Here is a 24,077-nt window from a genome sequence, read left to right on the forward strand (position 1 = left end):
ACTGTTGGACTAAATATGGAACAATTAGCTCTCAGAATATGGCGATGCGAAAACTAGTTTTTGCAGAAGAAAAAACATCTTTCAGGCTATGTGCCCACACTAGCGTTTTTAAACGCTCAGGAAAAGGATCCCCTTTCCCAGAAAACGTGCGTCTTTTTCCACGCGTTTCTTGCACGTTTTTTGACGCGTTTTTGACGCATTTTTTGACACGCGATTTCTGGGAACATTGGGGATGGCTAAAAACACTGAGCAATGCGGGAATTAATGAGCATGCTGCGTTTTTAGCCGCTAAGCGATTCCTGAGCGGTTAAAAACGCAAGCATTGGCACAAAAAGCCAAAAACGCATGCTAATTAATTTCATGCATCTTTTAAGCATTTCTGCAGCGTCTGATCCGGCACAAACGCTGCGGAAACGCTTAACAAAATGCATCGTGGGCACACAGCCTCAATGTGTGACAGCAGCCAAAATAAAAAAACTATTTAAATCTGGTACTGCTGTAATTGCACAGTCCTGAAGAATAAAGTCCTCTAATCACTTTTTACAGCATGAGGAACACGAAAAAAATACATTTGTTCATTTTGAATCCCAAAGATCGCAGTAAGGTTCAACTCACATTTATTCTGCGCTCTGTGCTGACTGCTTACACCGGGTTTCCGTGTAAATATCTGAAATATGTGATTCAGACGAAAGCCTCAACGGAAGATGCCCTATAATGAGGCAGATGGAGGCACTGTGGATGCCTTCTATCCTATGATCCAGCGTTGTCTGTCTTTTTAGGAGTGCATAAAAACACTGTCTTGCCAACGTTTTGTTCACTTCTGAAAAAATGGACATTGCTGAAAAAGAAGTAACTCCACTGCCTCATTATAGTGAACAGATCCTTCGGAGGTTTCATTTGAATCATGTCTCTCGGAGATTTCGATGTAAACCCCAAAGTAAGTGCTCAGCGTAGAGCGCAGGATAAATGTGATCCCAAACGTTATGTAAAATGTTCCCAATAAGAGCTTCAACTCAATACACAAAAGTCAATGGAAATATAGGGGGCTTCCACGTTACTGCTAGCACAAAGGCTCTGGAAAAGCGAATTGCCCCCTCCTCTTCCCTCAAAAGGAATTCATCAAATTCTGCACTCTTAAATCCAAATGTCCCCCTCCCTTCTGAGCCCCACAGTGTTTCTAAACAACATTTAGCGTCCACATGTTTGGCATTTTTGTAGCGCTCCAGGTATCTGGGTTTAAAAAAAGCTCACTAAAGAAACAGCACACGGAAATCCTCCAGATCGCAGCCAGGCATCAAAACAGTCCTACATCCGAGACTGGTTGCTATGGACGACTGCACCACCATGACACAATGAGGGGTGCCAGGCCTTTTGACTCTGCTTGGCTCCGTGTTACCTCACACAAGCTGAATTTTGCAGAGCCACCTGTTCTGCAAGTTTGCAAACCCAGACTGACACTCCCAACCCTTTGCTGCAGGGTTCTTAAATGGAATCTGGCCATGGGCCACTTCTAAGACCCAGCCTGGAGGGAGCGACCTGCCCCACTACCATCCTGTAGATTGCTCCAAAAATAAAATCTCATGCCGAGTTTTCTTAAATCTGACTTGGGCAAATAGCTTGCACAAGACCAAACTTACTTTTATTTTGCACTGCAATCACAGCTATATCTGTGACTGAAGTCCACTCCAGCGGTCTCAATAAGCTTCTATGCGCATCCTGGGGGACACATAGCGACCCTTGCATATAACACCTGTCAGTGCCTCACACTGTCAAAACGACATATAGCACTCGTCTAATATAATTGGTCATGTCCAGGAAACCTAAGGGAGTTTCTTTTGCAAACAAGAGTTTTACTCCCATCATCTCTCTGCAGATAAAACTGAATTTACTCTAAATGTTAACAGGCTGCTGATCACCCTATGAATGAGCAAAACGCTCGTTCTTCTGGTGTAATGATCTTTTGTGCAATACCAAAGATCGTCATTATCTCCTGTGCATCTTCTGTAAATAGGATTCACATTGCCGAGAACAATGGCAGCCTATGTGCAATGAACAATCTATTTAAGATCACTCAGTGCGCATCAACAACTGCAGTCTGTCTGTGTAAAACAGGCTGTGAAATGACCGCTGAACGCTAATGGTTTACTGATTAGCGGTCATTTATTGCCGTTGGTCATACGTGTAAACAGACATTTGTATGGTGCAGATATAGAATAAATATTTGCAGCCAGTGACTTACTGCTGACGTCTCATCTGATTACTGCCATTTTCTTTGTTTCTTGTCCATCTTGTCAAGCCTCCTTGTCAACGTCCTAAACCTGTGATGTGGTCAATGCAGAGTTTGTCATACTGATCACCATGTTTCCTGAAAAAATGATTCTCCACCCTGTATCACTAAATACAAACATGCACCCAGCGTCAATGCATAATTAGCCATTGTGCAACCCACCACCATCCAAAATATAAATTGATAAACTACCGCTGTGCTCCCTGATAACTATGATTAGCCAGTTTTCCCCACCCAATAAAAATATAAATTCAATAGCCTGTGTACTCTTTTCCCCCATTCAGTACCAGTCACTCTTCTGTGTCAACCCCAACCACTGTACTCCTCAGCTCCCAAATTCATTATAATTACACGTCCTCCACCAATTTATTTAATTACACACCTCCAAGTTAATTATGCAAAGTCCTCTTTAAAACTCCCCACCCACAAATAAGTATAGTGTATTGTCCTCTCACCAATCCCCCACCCCCAATTGCCCACCACTTCCAGTTCTTTACAATTTAATGTGCTCTCTCCCACCCCCCATTCATTATCATATTACATGCTTTCTATCACCTCCCAACCCCCCATTCGTTATAATACACTATGCTCGCTCCCACCACCAATTCATTATAATATACTGTGCTATCTACCAACCTCCATCCCCAATTCATTATAATATTCTGTGATCTCTACCACCCACCCCCCCAACTCATTCACTTTAAAGAAAAAAAGAATAATTTACCTCTCCTGGCAATCCCTTGCGGCACTGATTCTTCTTGGATTGTGAATAGTAAACGAGACAGTCGGTGCAATGACGTCATTGTGTCGGCTGAGTCATAGAGAAGGTGACGGACAGGAAGCCACTCCTGCAGCTACACTCCGTGTTTCTCCATTGCTGACAGTGGAGCAACAGAAATGCTCCCTCCAGGCAATAAGTGCAACCGATGGTGGCGCAAAAAAATGTGATAAGGGCAAATTGGCCATGAGTCCACGGAGTCTTGGGCCCTGGACGGTAGTGCAGATTACCCTCATTATAATCCACCTATGCTTACAATAATATTACAGGTTTTCTTCCTGTAAATGTTATTACAGTCTTCTTCACAGACTGCACATCACTTCTGCCCACAAAATGGCCATTGATGGAGAAGCATGTGACCAGCCCAGTCCACCAGTCTCTTCCAAATAAAAAGCTGCTTTCCCATATTAGGTGTTTTTCAACTGAAGAACTCTGATAGACAGGTCTAGTCAGATATTTCTCTATCAGTCACTATTTTTTTAACAAGAGCGATGTGAACTATGTGACGAAGTTGTACTAACAAGTGCCAGAAAAGAGCCTGTAATATTGTATACTATTATATTATTGGTAAGAGTCATAAAATCAGGTCCCAATACATAAGGGCACAATATGCATATTGCCTCTTCAGAGAGGAAGATGGCGTAACCTCTATAGCACCACCTGTTGGAAGCAGCAATCCTGCAAGTCACTATTGACCCTTTAACGAGGCATGAAATGTGACTTAGGACAAATGCCAAATCAGAATCTCAATTTTCTGAAACGGTGTTTTGGGGTATTGCCTATTGTCAGTGCAAAGTATGAGTACTGATTTGGCTATGTGAGAGGCTCTGGACTGAGTCCTAAAGGATAACATTTGTCTTTATGGAGAGTGGCATACTGGCTCTGACATGCCAAAGTATGGAGGATTATTCGTCGTGCGATGCTTCTTTGGGAAATTTAATATGCAAATTGCCTCTTCAGAGAGGAAGACAACTCGAACTCTATAGCACCACCTGTTCGAAGCAGCAATTGTACAAGTCACTGTTGACCCTTTAACGAGCCTTGAAATGTGACTTAGGACAAAAGCCAAATCAGAATTTATTTGCTGAAACGATGTTTCGTGGTATTGCCCCTCGTCAGTGCAAAGTATGATAACTGATTTGGCTTTGTGAGAGGCTCTGGACTGAGGTCTAAGGGGCACCGTTTCTCCTTGTGGAGAGTGAGATACCAGCTCTGGCTTGTCAAGGTAAGGAGGCTTATTCCTAGTGCAATGCTCCTCTGCGAAATTTAATATGCAAATTGCCTCTTCAGAGAAGAAGAGGACTTGAACTCTGTAGCGCCATCTGTTGTAAGGACACAAGACATGTAACTGCTTACTAACATATGCTGTAATGGTTCATCATATGCCAGCTCCCTGAATTCGATGCAGGCTCAAGAGCTGAGTCCATATCTTTCTGGCAGTTGTTTGTAGTCTTAGGATATGTGCTGCAGATTTGTTCCGTATTTTGTGCAGTTTTTCTATCAGTTTTGTCACAAAGCCTGAAGGATTTCCTAAAATAAGAACAGTGAATAAGATTTCTGACGTCTCATGCACACATTTCTTATTTTTTCTTAGCAGATTTGCAGCAGATTTACATCTTCAGCATGTAAATTCTTTCAGCATTTTTGCTGCAGATTTCCTCCATACTAATGAGAAAAAAACACATGTATTTTCTCCTCGGTTTTTACTGCCAACACATCAGTATTTGCAGCAGGTTTTTGTGCTGTAAATACTGAATGTGTGCACATACCCTTATTCAACCTGCATCTACTTCTAAAGCTATGTTCACATTATCAGTATTTGGTCAATATTTCACATCAGTTTTTGTTAACCAAAACCAGGTTTGGGTGAAAAATGGTGCACGTGTTTCTATTATACTTTTCCTCTGATTGACCCACTCCTGATTTTGGCTTAGAAATACTGAGGTAAAATACTGACCAAATACTGACAGTGTGACAGTAGCATAACAGCTGTGAGTGGAGTGGAGCTCCACCTGCGCCTATTAGGGCTCGCTCTCATCTGCATAAAAAAAATCCGATGTTGATACAGAAAGGTAGGACGCATGTCATGCGAGTGTCAAGCGAGTCCAATGCGATTTTTCTCTGATAGCATCCATATGACATGGGTATGCAATCCCTTTGCAATGCGCTTTTAACATCATCTTTTACATACTGGAATTCTCTATGTAATTTGAAGCTAGTGTATACAGCGATAGATAGATGTCAGTGAGATGTATATTCAGTGCTTTTCTGTACTTGTTTTTAACTAATAAACAAAAGAAAAAAATGACGTGGGGTCCCCCTTATTTTTGATAACGAGCTAAAGGAAAGCAGACAGCTGTTAACTGGTCTTATTATTTTGGGAAGGGGTCAATACACATGGAGCTTCCCAGCCTATTAAAATCAGTTCACAGCTGTCTACTTAGCCTTTACTTCTTATTTAAAAATGGGAGCTAAAAAATGACTTGGGGTACCCACTATTTTTAATAACCAGCAAATGTTAAGCAAACAGCTGTGGACTGATATTAATAGGCTGGAAAGGTCCATTGATATAGACCCCTTACAAACCTAAAAAGGCCAGCTCTCAGCCTTCCCAGAAATGGCACATCAGTTGTTAGCCTCAGCTCTTTTGGATTGCCCTGGTACAGTAGCAATTGGGGTAATGGTTTTAAGGTTGATGTCAGCTGTGTAATGTCAATTGACATCAAGCCCATGGGTTAGTAATAGAGAGGTGTATGTCAGACACCCCTATAACTAACCCTATAATAAAAATATATAAACACACACCACCCAAACACAGAAAAGTCCTTTAATTGTAAAAAGTACTACCCAACAATTACCATCTTTAAGCCATTTAGCACTAAAAATATAATATTCCACAGTGGTAAATCCATAATATGGATGTCCTACGATGATCCCCAACTCTGTTACATTCAGATGCTGTGATGAGCGGTGACATCAGTAACATTACTGCTGACCTCTCACCACGACCTCTGGAACTCGATGAGAGTAGCATGTCAACCTGGCTGCTGTGAGGAGCAGTGACGTCAATAAGGTAATCACAATTCACAGTAAAGGCTAAACAGACAGCTGTGAGCTGATATTAATAGACTGGGAAGATTCATGATTATTCGTCCATTTCCAGGCTAATAAGATCAGCTCACAGCTGTCTGCTTTCCCTTAGCTGGTTATTAAAAATAAGAATGAGATAGACAGATTATGTCTGTATGTTTTGTGCACCTCTGAAAAGGCGGACACTGTTGATCAGTGGTCAGACGGAGCCCAAAGTAACTCTGCTGTTTCATTATAGTGAATGGAACCCTTGGGGGTTTCATCCAGATTTTATGTAAAATATTCCCAATAAAAACTTCAACTCAGTCCCCACTCAGGTCCATCATCTGTCAATGGAAATATAGGAGTTTCCACATTACTGGAAGAACAAAGATTCTGGAAAAGCACTATGACCCCTCTCTAAAAAGAAATCTATTGAATTCTGCGCTCCCAAATCCAAATCGGATCCCTTCTGAGCATCACGGTATGCCTAAAGCACATTTAGCATCCACATATTTGTCAATACCGTAGCAACAAAAGCCCGATTAATTTACAGGGTCCATGTCTCCAGCAGCATGAGCTGGGCACAATGTATAGGCACTACAATGTGCAGGACACTACAGTAGCAGATTTGCAATTCTCAATCGCTATCTATTCTAGCCAATTTTGTGCTCCAAATTCAAATTGTGCTCCTTCTCTTATGAGCCCTGGTGTGCACCCAAGCAGTAATTTTCCACTACATAGACCCCTCAAAGTCACTTCAATTGTGATGTGGTCTCTGAAAAAATTGATTTTGTAAGCTTTGTTTCAAAAATGGTGATGATGTAAAGTAAACATATGGTAACTGGTATGTATTAACTATTTTGTGTGGTATAATTATCTGGTTTAAGAGCATAAACAATTTATTGTTAAATTTTCAATATTTTTATAAACACAAACTTTGGTATTATTATTGAATTCACTGTATGCTGACTTCATTGTATGCTGACTTCATTGTATGCTGACTTCATTGTATGTTGACTTCATTAAGTGTTGACTTCATTGTTGACATCCTTGTATGTTGACTTCATTGGATGTTGACTTCTGTGAGGGAAGAAGTAAATGTCTCTCCACTCCTAAAATGTGCCCCCACCCTTGGGATTCCACAGGGTCATTGTTTTTCTTTAAGTAAAAACGCCACGAACAAGCTCTTTGAAGCTGGGGCGACCACCAATTAGCACCAGGGTGTGAACTCGTGTGCAGCTGCAGTCAAACTGGATTCTTTTGTCTAACTCAAGCACATGGAAACATTGTGGCACAAGTCACAGCAAGGCTCTGAGGTATTGAATCTGGAAAATGACCTATATTAACAGAATGCAATATCTCTGAGCCTAGTCGAGCATATTATCGGAATCTGCATTCCTTCCCCCACACACCCGTGCCTGGCAGCCACCTGTAGCACTTTGTGTTATTGAGTTACAAAGCATAGCTAGCAGGAATTAAATACGGTAGGCATGTTTAGTCTCCATGAACAGATAAAATCCAGCCAAATCCAGTGGAACCACTGCAATTCCATTCAAAGCTTCGGGTGAAAAGTTATGAGTCTTCACGGTTCTGGACAGAAAATCATACTCTCAGAGATGGGAGGAGAGAGGCTGCACAAGCCAGGGGTGGGCACAGAGTGTGGGAAGGGACAGCCTAGGACATATAAGACAGCCCCTTATTTTGGACTTAGTTTTCTGCTGGCAGGAGAACCTGTTATCTGACACGGCCAAGGGAACCACGTAACTAAGATTTGGACCCGTGATCCATTAGCGCCCCATGTGGTCATATGCTACATAGCACGGTAATTGCAAGCTTTCTTTACCCTATCCTTGTACTACACACTTGACTGTATACCTGTATATTGTTCTTGTAAATATATTCCTGCATATTTCTAGTGTGCGTTTTTGGCGATTAAATATAAAATTAATCTTGGGCTGCTCTGTTATCTCAATACATGAATCCCCACATCCGCAAGCTCCGTTGGTTATATTATACGCTCCCCATGTTGGTTTCTGACCTAAGTTGGACAGGGCTTTTGTCAAACGAGGAACTGGTGGCAGCATACCGTACTGTTAGTGAGGAATTCTGGCAGTGATGGCCGGGAGGTTTATATATATAGCCCCAGACTGGACTGGTGATGTATATTCCCCCTCACTGGGAGCACCTCATTAACTCGTACCTAAAAGGGAAGCCTTTCCGGTGACTATTTGCCCTCGGTACATTTCCCTGACTGACCAGGGGCAAGTGGTAGTGCCAGAGAACCGATCCCTGCTGGGTCCTTTTCTCCACTCCCCTGAGGTGAGCGAAGTCGACATCCCCTTCCCCTGTGCGATCCGTCACAACTTCATTGTTGACTTCTTTGTATGTTGACTTCGTTGTAATGCCGACTTCCTTGTATGTTGACTTCCTTATATGTTGACTTCATTGTGAGTATGTTTAACCCCTTAATGTCCAATGACGGACACAGTCCGTCATCAGACATCTCCCCTGCTTTGATCAGGGCTCCGGCGCTGAGCCCGCATCAAAGCCGGGACATGTCAGCTGTTATGAACAGCTGACATGTGCCCGCAATAGGCGCGAGCGGAATCGCCGTCCGCCCGAGCCTATTAACTAGTTAAATCCCGCTGTCAAAGCTGACAGCGGGCATTTAAATAGCATTTCCGGCCGCCGGGCCGGAATGACGTCATCGCCGACCCCCGTCACGTGATCGGCAATGAGACCTCTATGGTTGTTCCAGGCATATGGCTTTCAGCGCCACCCGGTGGTCGGCGCTGAAAGCACAGCAGTAAATCTGCTACATATGGGCGATTTGCTCATCGCCCATATGTAGCAGAGCCGATCGGGTTGCGCATGCTTCTAGCCTCCTATGGAGGCTATTGAAGCATGCCAAAAGTAAAAAAAAAAAAAAAGTTTAAAAATAAAAAAAATTAAAAAAACCTAAAAGTTCAAATCACCCCTCTTTCGCCCCAATCAAAATAAAACAGTAAAAAAAAAAAAATCCCACATACACATATTAGGTATCGCCGCGTTCAGAATCGCTCGATCTATCAATAAAAAAAAAGCATTAACCCGATCGCTAAACGGAGTAGCGAGAAAAAAAATTCAAAACGCCAGAATTACTTTTTTTGGTCGCCAAGACATTGCATTAAAATGCAATAACGGGCGATTAAAAGAACATATCTGCAAAAAAGTGGTATCATTAAAAACATCAGCCCAGCACGGAAAAAATAAGCCCTCACCAGACCCCATATCATGAAAAATGGAGACGCTACGGGTCTCGGAAAATTGCGCAATTTTTTTTTTTTTTTTTTTTTTTTTTAGCAAACTTTGGAATTTTTTTTACCACTTAGATAAAAGAGGACATAGACATTTTTTGTGTCTATGAATTCGTAATGACCTGGAGAATCATAATGGCAGGTCAGATTTAGCATCTAGTGAACCTAGCAAAACAGCCAAGCAAAAAACAAGTGTGGGATTGCACTTTTTTTGCAATTTCACCGCACTTGGAAATTTTTTCCCGTTTTCAAGTACACAACATGGTAAAACCAATGGTGTCATTTAAAAGTACAACTCGTCCCGCAAAAAATAAGCCCTCACATGGCCATATAGACGGAAAAATAAAAAAGTTATGGCTCTGGAAAGAAGGGGAGGGAAAAATGAAAATGCAAAACCAAAAATACCCCTGGTCGTTAAGTGGTTAAGTCATGAATGGCAGTAACCCAATACTCAATGGCTACAGTATATATAGTGCTTCAGTAATTAAATAATCCAGGTGTTTGAAACATATACCATTTTGTTTTATTTGCTTTTTTCAGGATATAATATAATTGTGAAAATTCCTGCTGGGGCAACAAACATTGATATTCATCAGCATAGCTATTCTGGTCGACCAGACGATGACAACTACCTGGGTAAGTCTAAGAAAATGTTTGTAATTGTTCACAGTTTTGTAAGTGCAGTTGTATGACATATTGTCTGCCCGAACTAATCCGTATGGCAAACGCTGCAGTTATTAGAAAAACTAATTAGCAAACCTAGTGATTACAGTTATGTTACCATATCTAATATATTGTCGTGCTTTATTTCAGCGCTTTCAGATGGTCAAGGGAACTTTGTTCTTAATGGAAATTTTATAGTGAGCAAGTTTAAAAGACAAATCAATACCAGAGGTGCTGTTTTGGAATATAGTGGTTCGGACAATGTAATAGAAAGATTAAATTGCACTGACCGTCTGGAGGAAGCTTTATTTCTTCAGGTAATTAATAAATTAGGACCTGCAGTTTGTCTTTTCCTCGGTGTAATGTTTGGTATTATATTTATTGTGTCTCTTTTTATTTCAAAGAGATTTGCACCTAATTTATTAAAAGCCACACACTACTTAATATATCTGGTGCATTTGTCTCTCCATTGTAATTTATTTTTATGCTTTCTAAAAGCTGCCATATATTTGCACCTCTATTCAGGAATTACCGTCTAATTGAACCTACATTGATCACTTTATTGGATGGGAATACCCCTATAATGTTTGAGAAATGAGATTTAAATTCCATTTACAGCTTGTCTATTCTCAACTGTTTTTTTGTTTGGAGTAGAAAGACAAAAGGCAAATTTTAGTGCACAATTTTGCACAATTTGAAATATCAATTTCGGAAATTGAGCAGTAAATGTGGCCCATTGAGTATACTCACTTTATTGGTTTAATTTAATGATAGTCTTAAAATCCTTTTACAAAATGCATAAAATACACTTAAAACAGATATTTTCTGCCTGTTGAAACATAATACATAGCATGATATTAACATGATTACAAATTTTTAATTAGAAAATACCATTCAGGAAGTTAAGGGTTCTGCTGGAGACATTTGGCCTCTGGAGGGATTTGGAAAGGGTCATCCTTTCCTTCTTTTGTATATTTTCACCTCCGAAGGATCTGGTCCAATCTTCATCTTCCCTCTTTCTGGATTACAGGTGATGAAAACTGGTGATATAATGACGAGGGAAAAGGGAGAAAAGGACTCTTTCCAAGTCCAATAGAGCCCTTAAGCTAGTGAGTGCATTTATACCAAGAAAACTTTCTTGTAAAGTTTCCAGTGTGTTATGCTATGCGGCACATGTTTTGACTAGATTTGTCAAGGCAGACATATCTTAATCTCAATATTTTCATCTCATTATATAAACTTATGGAAATGTCTTGTAGCTAACTACACATATGCTTTATTGAACTCATTGCTGTAATGTTTAGTGGTATAGTTTAACTTTACATTAAATTTTTACTATTGTTATTGAATCAATCTAATTCCAGATTTTATGTGTTGGAAATTTATACAATCCAGATGTTCGATATACATTCAATATTCCTATTGAGGATAAAGTCAATCAATTTTCTTGGGGCAAATATGGGCCATGGCAGGACTGCAACAACATATGTCAAGGTAAGTTTTTCTTTATAGCCTAATAAAAGTTGTTATTGGGGGAAAATGTTAAAACTCTAGTGTACAGACTTTTATTTGCACGACTAACATCCTTTCTTCTTTCATTATTAAAGATTTAAAGATTTTAATGCACATGTTATGCAAAAATTACAAATTAGAACACCATGGTCTTCTTGAAGTTCGGTATAAATGTATATATTAAATGTGTATGTGTTGAATTATATAGGTGTTCGGAAAAGAAAATTATTCTGCCAACGTAAAAGTGACCAAACTGTTGTCTCTGATCAAAAATGTGAATATTTGTCTCGACCAGAGCCCATTACTGAATTGTGTAACACAGAATGCCAATTAAGGTAAATCTAAATGGTCTTAAATTTTTGCCTATTAGTAGTAGCCATAACGTCTCTATTTTACAGCTACTTAGTTTATGATGTTCTGGTTCTTTTGTAAGCCTAGTTGTTGGATCTTTTAGGTATTTCAGTTTGTCTGATTTTTCTCTCTAGGTATATTTTTGAGTAAAATGTAAATTTCTCTTTTATTCTATAAACTACTGACAACATGTCTTCAAATTTCCAAGCACTAAATTTTGTATTTATTTTCAGAAAATGAGAAATGGTAAAAATAACAAAAAAATGCAGTTCTTGCAGACCTCAAATAATGCTAAGAAAACAAGTTCAGAATCATTTAGAAACAGCAATACTAATGTTTTAACTCAGGAAGAGTTCAGAAATCAATATTTTGTGGAATAACCATGATTTTAATCACACCTTTCATGCGTCTTAGCATTCTTTCCACCAGTCTTTCACACTGCTTTTTGGTGACCTTATGCCACTCCTGGTACAAAAAATGTAAATAGTTCTTTGATGGCTTATGACTATCCATCTTCCTCTAGATTACATTCCAGAGGTTTTCAATGGGGTTCAGGTCTGCAGATTGGGCTGGCCATGACAGGGATTTGATGTGGTGGTCCATCAACCACACATTGATTGACCTAGCTGTGTGGCATGGCACATTGTCCTGCTGGAATATCCAGTCCTCAGAGTTGAGGAATATTGTCTGAGCAGAAGGAATCAACTGTTTTTCTAGGATAACCTTGTATGCGGCTTGATTCATACGTCCTTCGCAAAGATTAACCTGCCCAATTCCAGCCTTGCTGAAGCATCCCCAGATCATCACCAATTCTCCACCAAATTTCACAGTGGGTGCAAGACACTGTGACTTGTTCGCCTCTCCAGGTCTCCATCTAACCATTAGACGACCAGGTGTTGGGCAAAGCTGAAAATTAGACTCATCAGAGAAGATTACTTTACTCCGGTCCTCTATGGTCCAATCTTTATGGTCTTTGGCAAACTTCAGCCTGGCTCTCCTTTGCTTCTCATTGATGAAAGGCTTTTTTCTAGCTTTACATGACTTGAGCCCTGCCTCTAGGAGCTTGTTATGAACTGTTCTTGCCTTGCACTTCACCCCAGCTGCCATTTGCCATTCCTTTTGCAGGTCACTTGAGGTCATTCTGCGGTTGCTGAGTGACAATAGGATGACGGTCATCCCGGTCAGTGGAGAGTAGTTTTCGCCCTCTGCCGGTCTTTAGCATTGTTGTCCCTAATGTCTGCTGCTTGACCTTGTTGTAATGGACTGCCGTCTTAGAAATTTTAAGGATAGAGACAACATGATGCTCACTGTATCCCTCTGCTAGTAAAGCCAGAATTGAGCCCTTCTTTTCCTCACTTAAGACTTTTCTTTTCAACTCCTTTGGCATGGTTAAAAGTTATTTTTTAATTCCTATTATTTTTGGGATATTACTGGCACTTGTTTTGCCATCCAGCTTGTCCTATTGCAAGAGGATTGCTAACACCACAGCTGGGTTTTTTATATTTTCCTTTGTTAAATACGATTTGGTTCAGGTGATCACCTAATCAGAAGCACATTAATTAGAATGAGGTGTAGGGAATCTGATTTTTCTAAAACTGTGCAGGGGTCTCTTAATTTTTGCTAGATCTGTATATTATATTCCTTCAATATACTTAGTTTGGAGCTTTGAATCATCCTAAGATACAATTTCTAACCTTACACAATTTTAACAGCCAATTTTAGTTTTTGCGTTCTCTTCTCTTTTTCCAAGAACCATAACTTTTTTTTTTTTACACCGACCTAGCCATATGAGTTATAATTTTGAATGACACCATTCTTTTACCATATGATATACTGAAAAACAAGAAAACAATTACTTGCAAGGTGAAATTATCATTTTGCAGTATTCATTATTTGGTAAAAATGACCTTGCAAAGTGATTTTTCAAGTCAGCACAGAAATGGCTATACCAAACTGTTTTTTGCTTGTGTCTCCATTTTCTCAGTATAATATCTTATTTTATTTTGCTATCATTTGAGCTGTTTTAGAGCTTGTTTTTTGTGTGCCAAGCTGTAGTTTTTATCCGTGCCATTTTGTAGTATACATGTTGCTTTGATCATTTTGTATTGCATTGATCAAAAACAGAAAGTTTGGTGATTTGATTTTTTTTTTTTATGGCATTTATGTTCAATTAAAATAATTTTGATAGATTGGACTTTACAAATGTTACAGATGTGCTGATACCAAATATGCTTTTTTTCCGATGGGGAAATTGGGGCAATTTGAAGGTTTATATATTATTTTTTTTACTTCTTTATTTTTACTTCACTTTATGTTTTAGTTTCCACTAGGCACTTGAAGCTGCAACTGTTTGATCGATGGTACTACTTACTGCAATACTTCAGTAATGGAGTTTACATGAAAATTAACAATCTTTCATGAAGCCTAGTCCCTGTGACAGGCCTCCGACTGCTATTGCGACCAGTGGCACTGGGGGAAGGGCAATGATCTGACACCACACAGGGAATGCAAGACTTAAATGCTACTCTCAGTCTCTGACAGCAGCATTTAGGTGGTTAAATAGTCATCAGGTGCAGGCTGCATAACCTCGATGGAACCTGTGAAGCTCTGGATTCAGCTCCATGATGTAATAGTGCGTCATCGAGCAAAATGAAGTTAATTTGAAATATTTAAAAAAGAAATTCGAATGGATGCATGTTATCATTTGCTATCTGCTTTCTGGTATTTTTGATAGTAACATTGCTGCTATAGCTGTAGTGTTATTGTATGAAATTGTGGTTTAGTTATCAATGAGAAAGAAGCTAACATGAATTAATGTATATGTCCTATATAATGGTTTCTACCTAAAGGTGGTATGTTACTAGCAAAGGTGAATGTTCATCCCAGTGTGGACCAGGACATCGGTCACTGGATGTGCGCTGCATAAAATATTCTTCTGTAAGGAGTTTGACCACACCTGTGGAAGATACATTTTGTATGAACCAACCTAAACCTCCAATCCGGGAACCTTGCCATGGAAACTGCCTTTCAGTCAGCTGGCGATATTCAGAATGGGCACAGGTAAGAAGGGTTTCGTCATATAGTTTTTCATGTTAGTTGGTAACAAAAAAGGAATACTTCAATGCATATTAGGTAGGTACCAGATAAACTGAAGTCTATCTGTTTGTACTTTATTCTCTTTTATAACACTTAATTTCCACAACACATTACTGAAATAATCATCACTGACCATACTCACCCCCACCTGGGATGGTCTCTTCAACCCCTGCTTCCCCCATGATCTCAGCGTCGCAGCTGTTCCTGCATTCAGTGGTCACGTGGTACCACTAATTAAACTCATGAATATGCACATATTTAATGAGCGTTACCACGTGACCACTGAATGCAGGAACAGCTGGGACGCCGAGATCATGTGGGAAGCAGGGGCTGAAGAGACCGTGCGCCAGGAGGGGGGTGAGTATGACGGGGGAGGATGGGAAGCAGAGCAATATTTACGGTCTCCGTTCCATCGCTGTCTCCTGGGTCCTCTGGCTGTGACTTTCAGCGGAGGGCGCGATGATGTAGTCAGTGCGCGCTTTCTGCTAACGTCACTGCACAGGACCCAGGAGACAGCTATGGAGCGGGGAACGGTAAACATAGCCAGTGTCGGGGGCCTGAGCCAGCGGCTATACCGGCACCCGGCCCCCAGCGACGGAGAGGTGAGTATGTCTTTTTTATATATATATATATATATATATATATATATATATATATATATATATATATATATATATATATCAGCAGCGGCAGCAGCATATGGGGGGTATTTTATGTATGGAGCTTCTACCTGGGCCACCATTAACCCTTGTGCAGCATATGGGGGAATTTTATGTATGGAGCTTCTACTTGGGCCACCATTAACCCTTGTGCAGCATATGGGGGTATTTATGTATAGAGCATCTACTTGGGCCACCATTAACCCTTGTGCAGCATATGGGGGTATTTATGTATAGAGCATCTACTTGGGCCACCATTAAGCCTTGTGCAGCATATGGGGGGTATTTTATGTATGGAGCATCTGCTTGGGCCACCATTAACCCTTGTGCAGCATATGGGGGGTATTTTATGTATGGAGCTTCTACTTGGGCCACCATTAACCCTTGTGCAGCATATGGGGGGTATTTATGTATGGAGCTTCTACTTGGGCCACCATTAACCCTTGTGCAGCAATATATAGGGGGTATTTATGTATGGAGCATCTACTTGGGACACCATTAACCCTTTTTCAGCAATATATGGGGGGTATTTATCCTTGGAGCATCTTGTTGGGCCACCATTAACCCTTGTGCAGCATTTTATCGGGGTATTTATCTATGGAGAATCTTTTTGGACCACCATTAACCCTTGTGCAGCACCACCCTCTGCTTATACATGAGTCAATAAGTTTTTCACAGTTTTTTGTGGCAAAATTAGAGGGGTCGGCTTATACGCGGGTTGGCTTATACATGAGTATATACAGTATTTCAAATGTGTGTGAATGCAAAATTACAGTGTATGTGAATGCACATGATCTCCGTGCAAAAAAGGCTAAACAGATGACATCTGTTTCTACAGGGAACTGTTTAATTGTTTTTGCATGTTGATCAATGCATATTGTATGGGGGCTTATACTGTACTGCTTCCGGGATTTTTTATTCCGTTACACCAGTAAAAATACACCAGCCTTGGTGTTAATAGTATAAAGGGCCCTTCCTTCATTATAAAGACTATAAAGCCCTTCCTTCATCAGGACTCCTGCTGTGTAAAAGAGGTCAAACATTTGGGATCTGAGTTTTAACTAAATCCGGCTATAATTCACAGCAGCCCTCCAGAAGGATATATCTGAGGCCCAGTTTAATTGTTCAGTTCGACCATTATTATATATATTGTATAATGAAAGTAATTAAAGGGAACTTGACAGCTAATATATGATACATGCTGTCTGATCCCTGACACTGGCTGCATAATTTCAGCTATATATGTTTGACTCTGGAACTACTCAGACAGGAGTGTCCCCCCAACAGCTTTTCCCCTTGAATAATGGGTCTTTCCTGGTGTGCATGTATAGGGAGAGACCTTTCACTCATTGGGAGTGGGTGAGAAGGAGCTGCTGGGGTCCGGTCTTTCTGACTAGTCTCTAGCTTGGTTTAGTTCTCAGCCGGCTTTTAAAGTATGTTTTTCTCCGAAATGCCGGAGCCTAATATCAGACAAACAGTGTCTCATACATGCTGCTCTTGGATCGGGGAGCATGTATCAGCTGTCAGATTCCCTTTAATATGTTATTGAATGTTAATGCAGCATTTTGTCAATCATGCAAGTAATATACAATTGTGAATATTCTTTTTGTTTGTAAATGTTAGTGCACTCAGAGCTGTGGAAGGGGAGTGCAGACTCGGGAAGCTTATTGTATTAACAACTTTGGTCATCGTTTGGCTGATAGAGAATGTAGTGAAGAGCAAAAAGTAGTGACCCGCGGCTGTAATGAGCACTCATGCCCTGCTTGGACTACCAGTGAGTGGAGTGAGGTAATGAAGCTGTTTGCTGACTATCAGTAGAGTGTGCTGAGGTATGGTGTTGTCTAAAATTAGTGTGCGCGAACTTTACATTGACTCATTTTTGGTGTAGAAAATTGGTGTGAAATAATGGCAAACAAGAGGTGGTGTAATGTTACATGAAAGTATGTGCAGTGCACAAAATATGCATGAATGTGTTGTCAGCTTCACTTCAAATGTAGTAACATGTGATGTAGCTGTACTGTAACCATACATGTCTGGACACTAATGTCTTAAACTCTTTTTTTCTTTCCCTGTTTCATAAGTGTTTTGTAACATGCGGAAAAGGCATAAGGCGACGACATATAACATGCGTATTGAATGATGAACATGTGAAAGACAACTACTGTAATTCAGACATTAAACCTGAGTCTGTCATGTCTTGTGAGCTTCAAGAATGTGCTTTTTGGCATGTTGGACCTTGGGGACAAGTAAGTGTAAAGGAAATATATTTGTGCAAGTATTCGTAATGTAAAGAATGGAAACGGTATATTTAATATAGATCAGTATTTAACATAGCATTTATCTCCATGCATTTTTTACATAATTGAATGTAACATATGAACCTATAAATACATAAACATTGTAATATATGGTATATTTCTATAAAAACGAACCTTGGTCTGAAATCAAAATTGTGTCTAGAGCAATGCCATAAATCAGAGAAAAGGAGGGAGAAGCAGCAGCAATTTTCTTCTAAATGCTCTGGTAGAACATCAAGGAGAGAGTAGTAAGAGAGGCAAGAAGAAATGTCCAATTGACTTAGCTTACAGCACAGCTGCTACCACCACAAAATGTAAAGAAAAAAACACTTCAAAATATGGAAGTCAACATATACTCTTTTCAGTTGTCTTTTCAAAATTAGCTGTCATGTGTATAAATGAGGAATAACACTATTTCTGTCCATTATATTCCTTGTATTCTGCATTTTTCTCAAGTTTTCACCTCTGCAGGCTATATCTATCATTTCAGTTGTCTGTGAGCTAGTGGAAGGAGACCTACTGTTATGATGTCTCCCATACACTGCACATACAGACATGAAAAGCAGCATGGAGGACATCATACAGCAGTATCAAGCAGAGTAACTGTAAATACAGCTCCTGGGCTGGGCTAAAGAAAACTGCTTAGAAGAAAACTGTCACATGACTTGTCTTTGCTTTTCTTTCCCTATCCTCTATATGTGCTCCTTTTTCCACTTCCTTTTTTGTAAACTCAGTAGGCAGTTGTAATCTGATGTGTCAATGAGCTATCAGGATTGTATCTGTTTTTCAAAGTAGCTGATGAGTTCTGGAACTACGAGGTAAAAGAAGTATATTTCTCGGATAAATTGGAATAAAAGTTTCTTATAGTCACCTGTACTATTGTTTTATGCAAAATTTCTTGAAATGACAGTGACTATTAAAAACAATATTTCTGGCTACACTACATCTAATATACAGCTAATTTACTATGGGTTCTGACTAGCGATGAGTTAACATTCTCGGGTAAGGTGTTATCTGTGCATGCTTAAGCGTGTTCGAATGCAAAGTTCGAGTCGTTGTGTCTGCATTTTTCATGACTCTTTGACAGCTGCAACACATGCATGGATTGCCTAACAAACAACATGTGTGGTGGTTGTCGAACAGCCGCGAGACATGCAGCCATGACGATTCGAAAATAGTATTTGATCACGACGAAGATGCTCTATTAGCACTCGAGCATGCTCGAATAACACCATATCTGTGCACACTAGCTCATCCCTAGCTCTGATCACTGAAGTATTAAGATATTTGCACAGAACATCTTAAAGGGAACCTGTCACCCCCCCCAGGCGGTTTTAACTAAAAGAGCCACCTTGTGCAGCACTAATGCTGCATTCTGTCAAGGTGGCTCTTTTAGTTAGGGTCCCTTCCACCACTGAAAGAATCGTTTTTATAATTTGTCCCTCATATCTCTAGTTTGTCCGGTGGGTAGGTCTTTCCCCCCGGACACAGACGCCTCACAGCCATCAGTCATTTCCTCCATTCTTCTGGGTGCCGTCTCCTCAGCGTTCAGTTATTTACCCGGCGCCTGCGCTGTAATCTTGTATCTTGGGCATGCGCAGTTAGTGCTGCCCTTCCACTGACATCACATGATGTCTTCCTTCTCGCGCCTGCGTGGACGCACGGCCCGAGATCCCGCCCTGCAGTGTGAATAAATCAGAAGATTCTGCGGGGCGGGATCTCGGGCCGCACGTCCATGCAGGCGCGAGAAGGAAGACATCATGTGATGTCAGTGGACGGGCAGCGCTAACTGCGCATGCCCAAGAAACAAGATTACAGCGAAGGGGCCGGGTAAATAACTGAACGCTGAGGAGGCGGTTCCCAGAAGAATGGAGGAAATGACTGATGGCTGTGAGGTGTCTGTCCGGGGGGAAAGACCTGCCCACCGGACAAACTAGAGGTATGAGGGACAAATTATAAAAACGATTCTTTCAGCGGTGGAAGGGACCCCAACTAAAAGAGCCACCTTGTCAGAATGCAGCATTAGTGCTGCACAAGGTGGCTCTTTTAGTTAAAACCGCCTGGGGAGGTGACAGGTTCCCTTTAAGGGAAGGGTGGGTTGTGCCTGAAATCTGCCTGAATAAGCACTTAAAGAATGCTAAAAAGAATGAATGTATGCATTGCAATGTCAAAGCGACTTGCTGGCGAATGTTCAGTCCTTTTGAGCATCTTTTACCTGTTTCAGGCTTTTAAAGTTGCAAGGCAACTAAAAGAAGTCACTTGTCCATTCATCAGGCGGCTTCTGCTTGGAATCTGCTCAATAGTTTGTATAACAGTTAAAGGGAATCTGTCGCCTCATTTTTGGCCTATGAGATGCGGCCACCGCCATCAGGGGCTTATCTACAGCATTCTATAATGCAGTGCGCAGGCGCCGGACCTCTCTGACCTTTCCCAGCGCCTGCGCACTGCAGTACTTTACTCTCCCCTCAACAGGGCAGATAAAGTATGCCTGCGCAGGAACCGCGGCAGAAGTAAGAAGGAGGACATCATCGCTAGAAGATGGGAGGCGCCGGACCAGACCACGATACCCATCGGACTGAAACGGACCCCCAGGTGAGTATAATCTAACTTGTTTTTCTTATCTTTCAGGTTACATTGGGGGCTTTTCTACAGCATTACAGAATGCTGTAGATAAGCCCCTGATGGCGGTGGCTGCAGCTCATAGGCCAAAAATGAGGTGACAGATTCCCTTTAAACCAAAAAGGCACCATAAAAACGACCACAACTATGCCAAAGTAGATGCTTCAGGAAAAACATCTCTTGCATTTTCCTGAAGTTTCTTCGGCTTCAAAAACTCAGTGTGTACACAAGCTTCTAAAAGAAGGTACACATTACAGCATTCAGCAACTACCAGTTATATCAGAGTTTAGTACAAGGTTGGAAAAAGGTGGCTTTGTAGAATAATGAAGTGGGTGAGCATATTAAACTGGTCTTTATGTGTATAGAGTGCTAAACCGATGCATAAAATGTATTCCACGCTCTATTAGTTTAGCTTATATAAATATATGGCTATATGCTTGAACCAGCATTAAACAAGAGATTTGTGGTCTTTTTATAACAACAGTTTTGATGTCCTTTAACAGTGTTCGGTTACTTGTGGACATGGATATCAATTGCGCACAGTGAAATGCAGCACAGAAACCTATGGGATTTCTTTGGACGAACGTGAATGCAATGCAGCTTCAAGGCCTACAGATAGTCAGGCAAATATCTGTCTTATACTGTGTACTTTTGCAATGCTAACTAAATTTAACAATTACGGTAATAATTTGTGCTAAAGTTGGTCTTTGTAGAACCATTTGCTGTTGAATCTCCCTGTCTGTTGTCTGGTGATGTTTTTAGTTTTCAGAAGTGATTTTGTTCACATTTCCACAATCAGATACAAAGCAGTTTTTTTGTAACATCTTCTTTTGATCCCTTTTTATAATTATGGCACCAAAAAAGTAAGAAAATAAAACTGTGGGATTCAGTATGCCCTTACAAATAGATTCTGCACTATAGAAATCATTTTTGCAACTGCAACAGCACTTCCAATTGGCGTTGTTCAAATTGCATTTGCTTTTCGCTCATTTATACTTTCAGTAACTATATGTAAATTTTAATAAATGTAGCCTTTCTTTTAACAATAATTTACTTCCCTTTATTTATGACTTATTGTATTAAAACTAGTCCACCCCACCTGAGTTTGTAAACCTCTGCTTTAATATACCATTATTGCAACATATATAAGCCACTGTTTTAATATGTTACTATTCTTTTTATTTATGTTAGTCTTGTATCTACAGGACTGTGAAAGATCTCCTTGTCCAACACATTCCCGCGTATATCCAACTATCTCCCCCATAGATCAAATACAAAAGAATGCACAGTGGCGATATGGGTCATGGACACCAGTAAGTGCCATGCAGACTGTATTTAGTCTACAATGAATACTTTTCAGACATGCTTTTTTTTTATCTCTGATATAACACAAGTCTAGTCATGCTAATAGGCTCATATTAAAAAGTGGTATTGAAAATTAACTATGATACACACTTTTCCCTTTAAATGAGATAAGAGCAAAACCTTTAAATTGGTTGAAAAAGTCATAGGTAAGTACAGTAGGTTCTCCATCAGTTATAGATTCTCTAATGTTAGATTATTTATAATCCACAATGCCATTTGTTGTGAGCAAAGCATATGGCCCTTTCTAAATTCTATAATGCTTCCCATTCTAAATCCGTTAGCCATTAATATGGAGTTGATCCCCTCTTATCAGATTAAACAGATTCCACTCTGCAGTTTTTTGCTCATTCATCCAGAAGAGCATTTATGAGGTCAGACTTTGATATTGGACATGGGGTTTTGGCTCACAATTTTTGTTGTAGTTCATCCTAAAGGTGTTCTATGAGGTTCACGTCTAGGCTTTGTGCAGGCCAGTCAAGTTCTTCAACACCAAGTTCACACAGCCATGACTTTATGGACCTTTTTTTGTGTACTAAGGCACAGTCATGCTGAAACAGAAAGTAACATTACGAAAAAGAAAAAAAAGCCAGCTCACCCAAAGGATATCCACTTGTGCCAGATGCACAAAACTACGTCCTGATTAGACTTAAGCAACAATGAAAAAAGAAGAGGGTTTGTTCCAGCTACTTATAATAATATCCAAAACTTATTTAGTCCATATTAATATAGTAAGAACACTCCTATGAAAAAAACACCATGAAGGAAACAAAGGCGAAGCGTTTCGATCACGATCCTGCAATCTTAACGGGGCCAATTTTTAAAATTCTGACCAGTGTCATTTATGTGGTAATAACTCTGGAATGCTTCAAGAAATCCCAGTGATTTTGAGATTGTTTTTTCATGGCACATTATAATTTATGATAATGGTAAATTTAGGTTGATATGTTTTGTGTTTATTTCTAAAAAATATCAGAAACTTGACAAAAACTTGACTTGACGCGCGGCACTTAGAAACCGTGCGTTTACCCTAGTTACCAGCGCGCTGATCGCTGGTCTCCCACCTGTCACACGCAGCGATGCGTGCTGGCCAGCGGGAGACCCGCAATCAAAAAAATGTCCTGGCTATTCCAGGAAGATCAGCGATAACCGGCAGGGGGGCCAGTTGCTGGTCAGTGTCACACACAGCGATCTCACTGGTGAGATCGCTGTTGCGTCACAAAAATTGTGACTCAGCAGCGATCTCGCTAGCGAGATCGCTATATGTGACGGGGGCTTTACTGATCGAGGTAAGTGGCACCCACTGTAAAGGATAACCAGTGTTGACTACTAGTACAGGAGACTGACGGATCCACTGATGATGAATAGTAGAGGCGTAAGCCCCAACCTATGCAAACACAAGAATATTTACATGCATATTCACATTAGGCACACACATTTTTACACTTATGCATGAATATACATAGTACTAAAAAGCAAATATAAAATATGCACGTACACATAACACATACAGCAGATGAAACAAATATTGAATACATAATAAATTATCTAAGTAAATATATTTCTAAAGGTGCTGTTCCCATGAAATTCTCACCAGATATTGGTAACAAACCATCCAATCCACACAGGCAAAAAAATCAAACCATAGATGTCCCACGGAAACTCCAGTATTTAAAGGGTGTTTGTGTGGAAGAATGGGCTAAAATCACACCTGAGCAATGCATGCTGTTACTTTCTCCATACAGTAGGCAACTTGAATCTGTCATCACCAACAAAGGCTTTTGTATGAAGTATTAAATACATTTCAGTAAGCGTGTTCAATACTTCTTCCCTGTGTCATTTATCATTATTACGCATAATTTATGGACATCTATGGTTTGATTTCTTTGTCTGTGTGGATTGGATGGGTTGTTACCGACATCTAGTGAGAATTTCATGTCAATAGCAGCTTTAGAAATATATTTGCTTAGAAAATTGATGACAAGTTCAATACTTATTTCACCTGATGGTTATATACACAATTACATTTTTATGATGCATTTGTGCAGATGACCAGACATTTTTTGTGTTCATTCATTCAAATTT

General features: G+C 40.2%; 1 protein-coding gene across 1 annotated transcript in view; it reads left to right on the forward strand.

Moving 5' to 3' along the window:
* ADAMTS20 (ADAM metallopeptidase with thrombospondin type 1 motif 20) overlaps nucleotides 1-24,077 on the forward strand; it is a 266,796-nt gene that overhangs the window by 222,329 nt on the left and 20,390 nt on the right. Inside the window, exons 16-24 of the mRNA XM_073573240.1 lie at nucleotides 9,974-10,069; nucleotides 10,247-10,413; nucleotides 11,461-11,590; nucleotides 11,817-11,943; nucleotides 14,809-15,019; nucleotides 17,338-17,502; nucleotides 17,796-17,960; nucleotides 21,134-21,253; nucleotides 21,836-21,943. Of these exons, the coding sequence (XP_073429341.1) occupies nucleotides 9,974-10,069; nucleotides 10,247-10,413; nucleotides 11,461-11,590; nucleotides 11,817-11,943; nucleotides 14,809-15,019; nucleotides 17,338-17,502; nucleotides 17,796-17,960; nucleotides 21,134-21,253; nucleotides 21,836-21,943 (1,289 nt within the window). The remainder of the gene's footprint in view (nucleotides 1-9,973; nucleotides 10,070-10,246; nucleotides 10,414-11,460; nucleotides 11,591-11,816; nucleotides 11,944-14,808; nucleotides 15,020-17,337; nucleotides 17,503-17,795; nucleotides 17,961-21,133; nucleotides 21,254-21,835; nucleotides 21,944-24,077) is intronic.

The sequence above is a fragment of the Dendrobates tinctorius genome, unplaced genomic scaffold (assembly GCF_039654945.1).
Source record: "Dendrobates tinctorius isolate UK_male_01 unplaced genomic scaffold, ASM3965494v1 ptg000035l, whole genome shotgun sequence".
Classification (NCBI taxonomy): domain Eukaryota; kingdom Metazoa; phylum Chordata; class Amphibia; order Anura; family Dendrobatidae; genus Dendrobates; species Dendrobates tinctorius.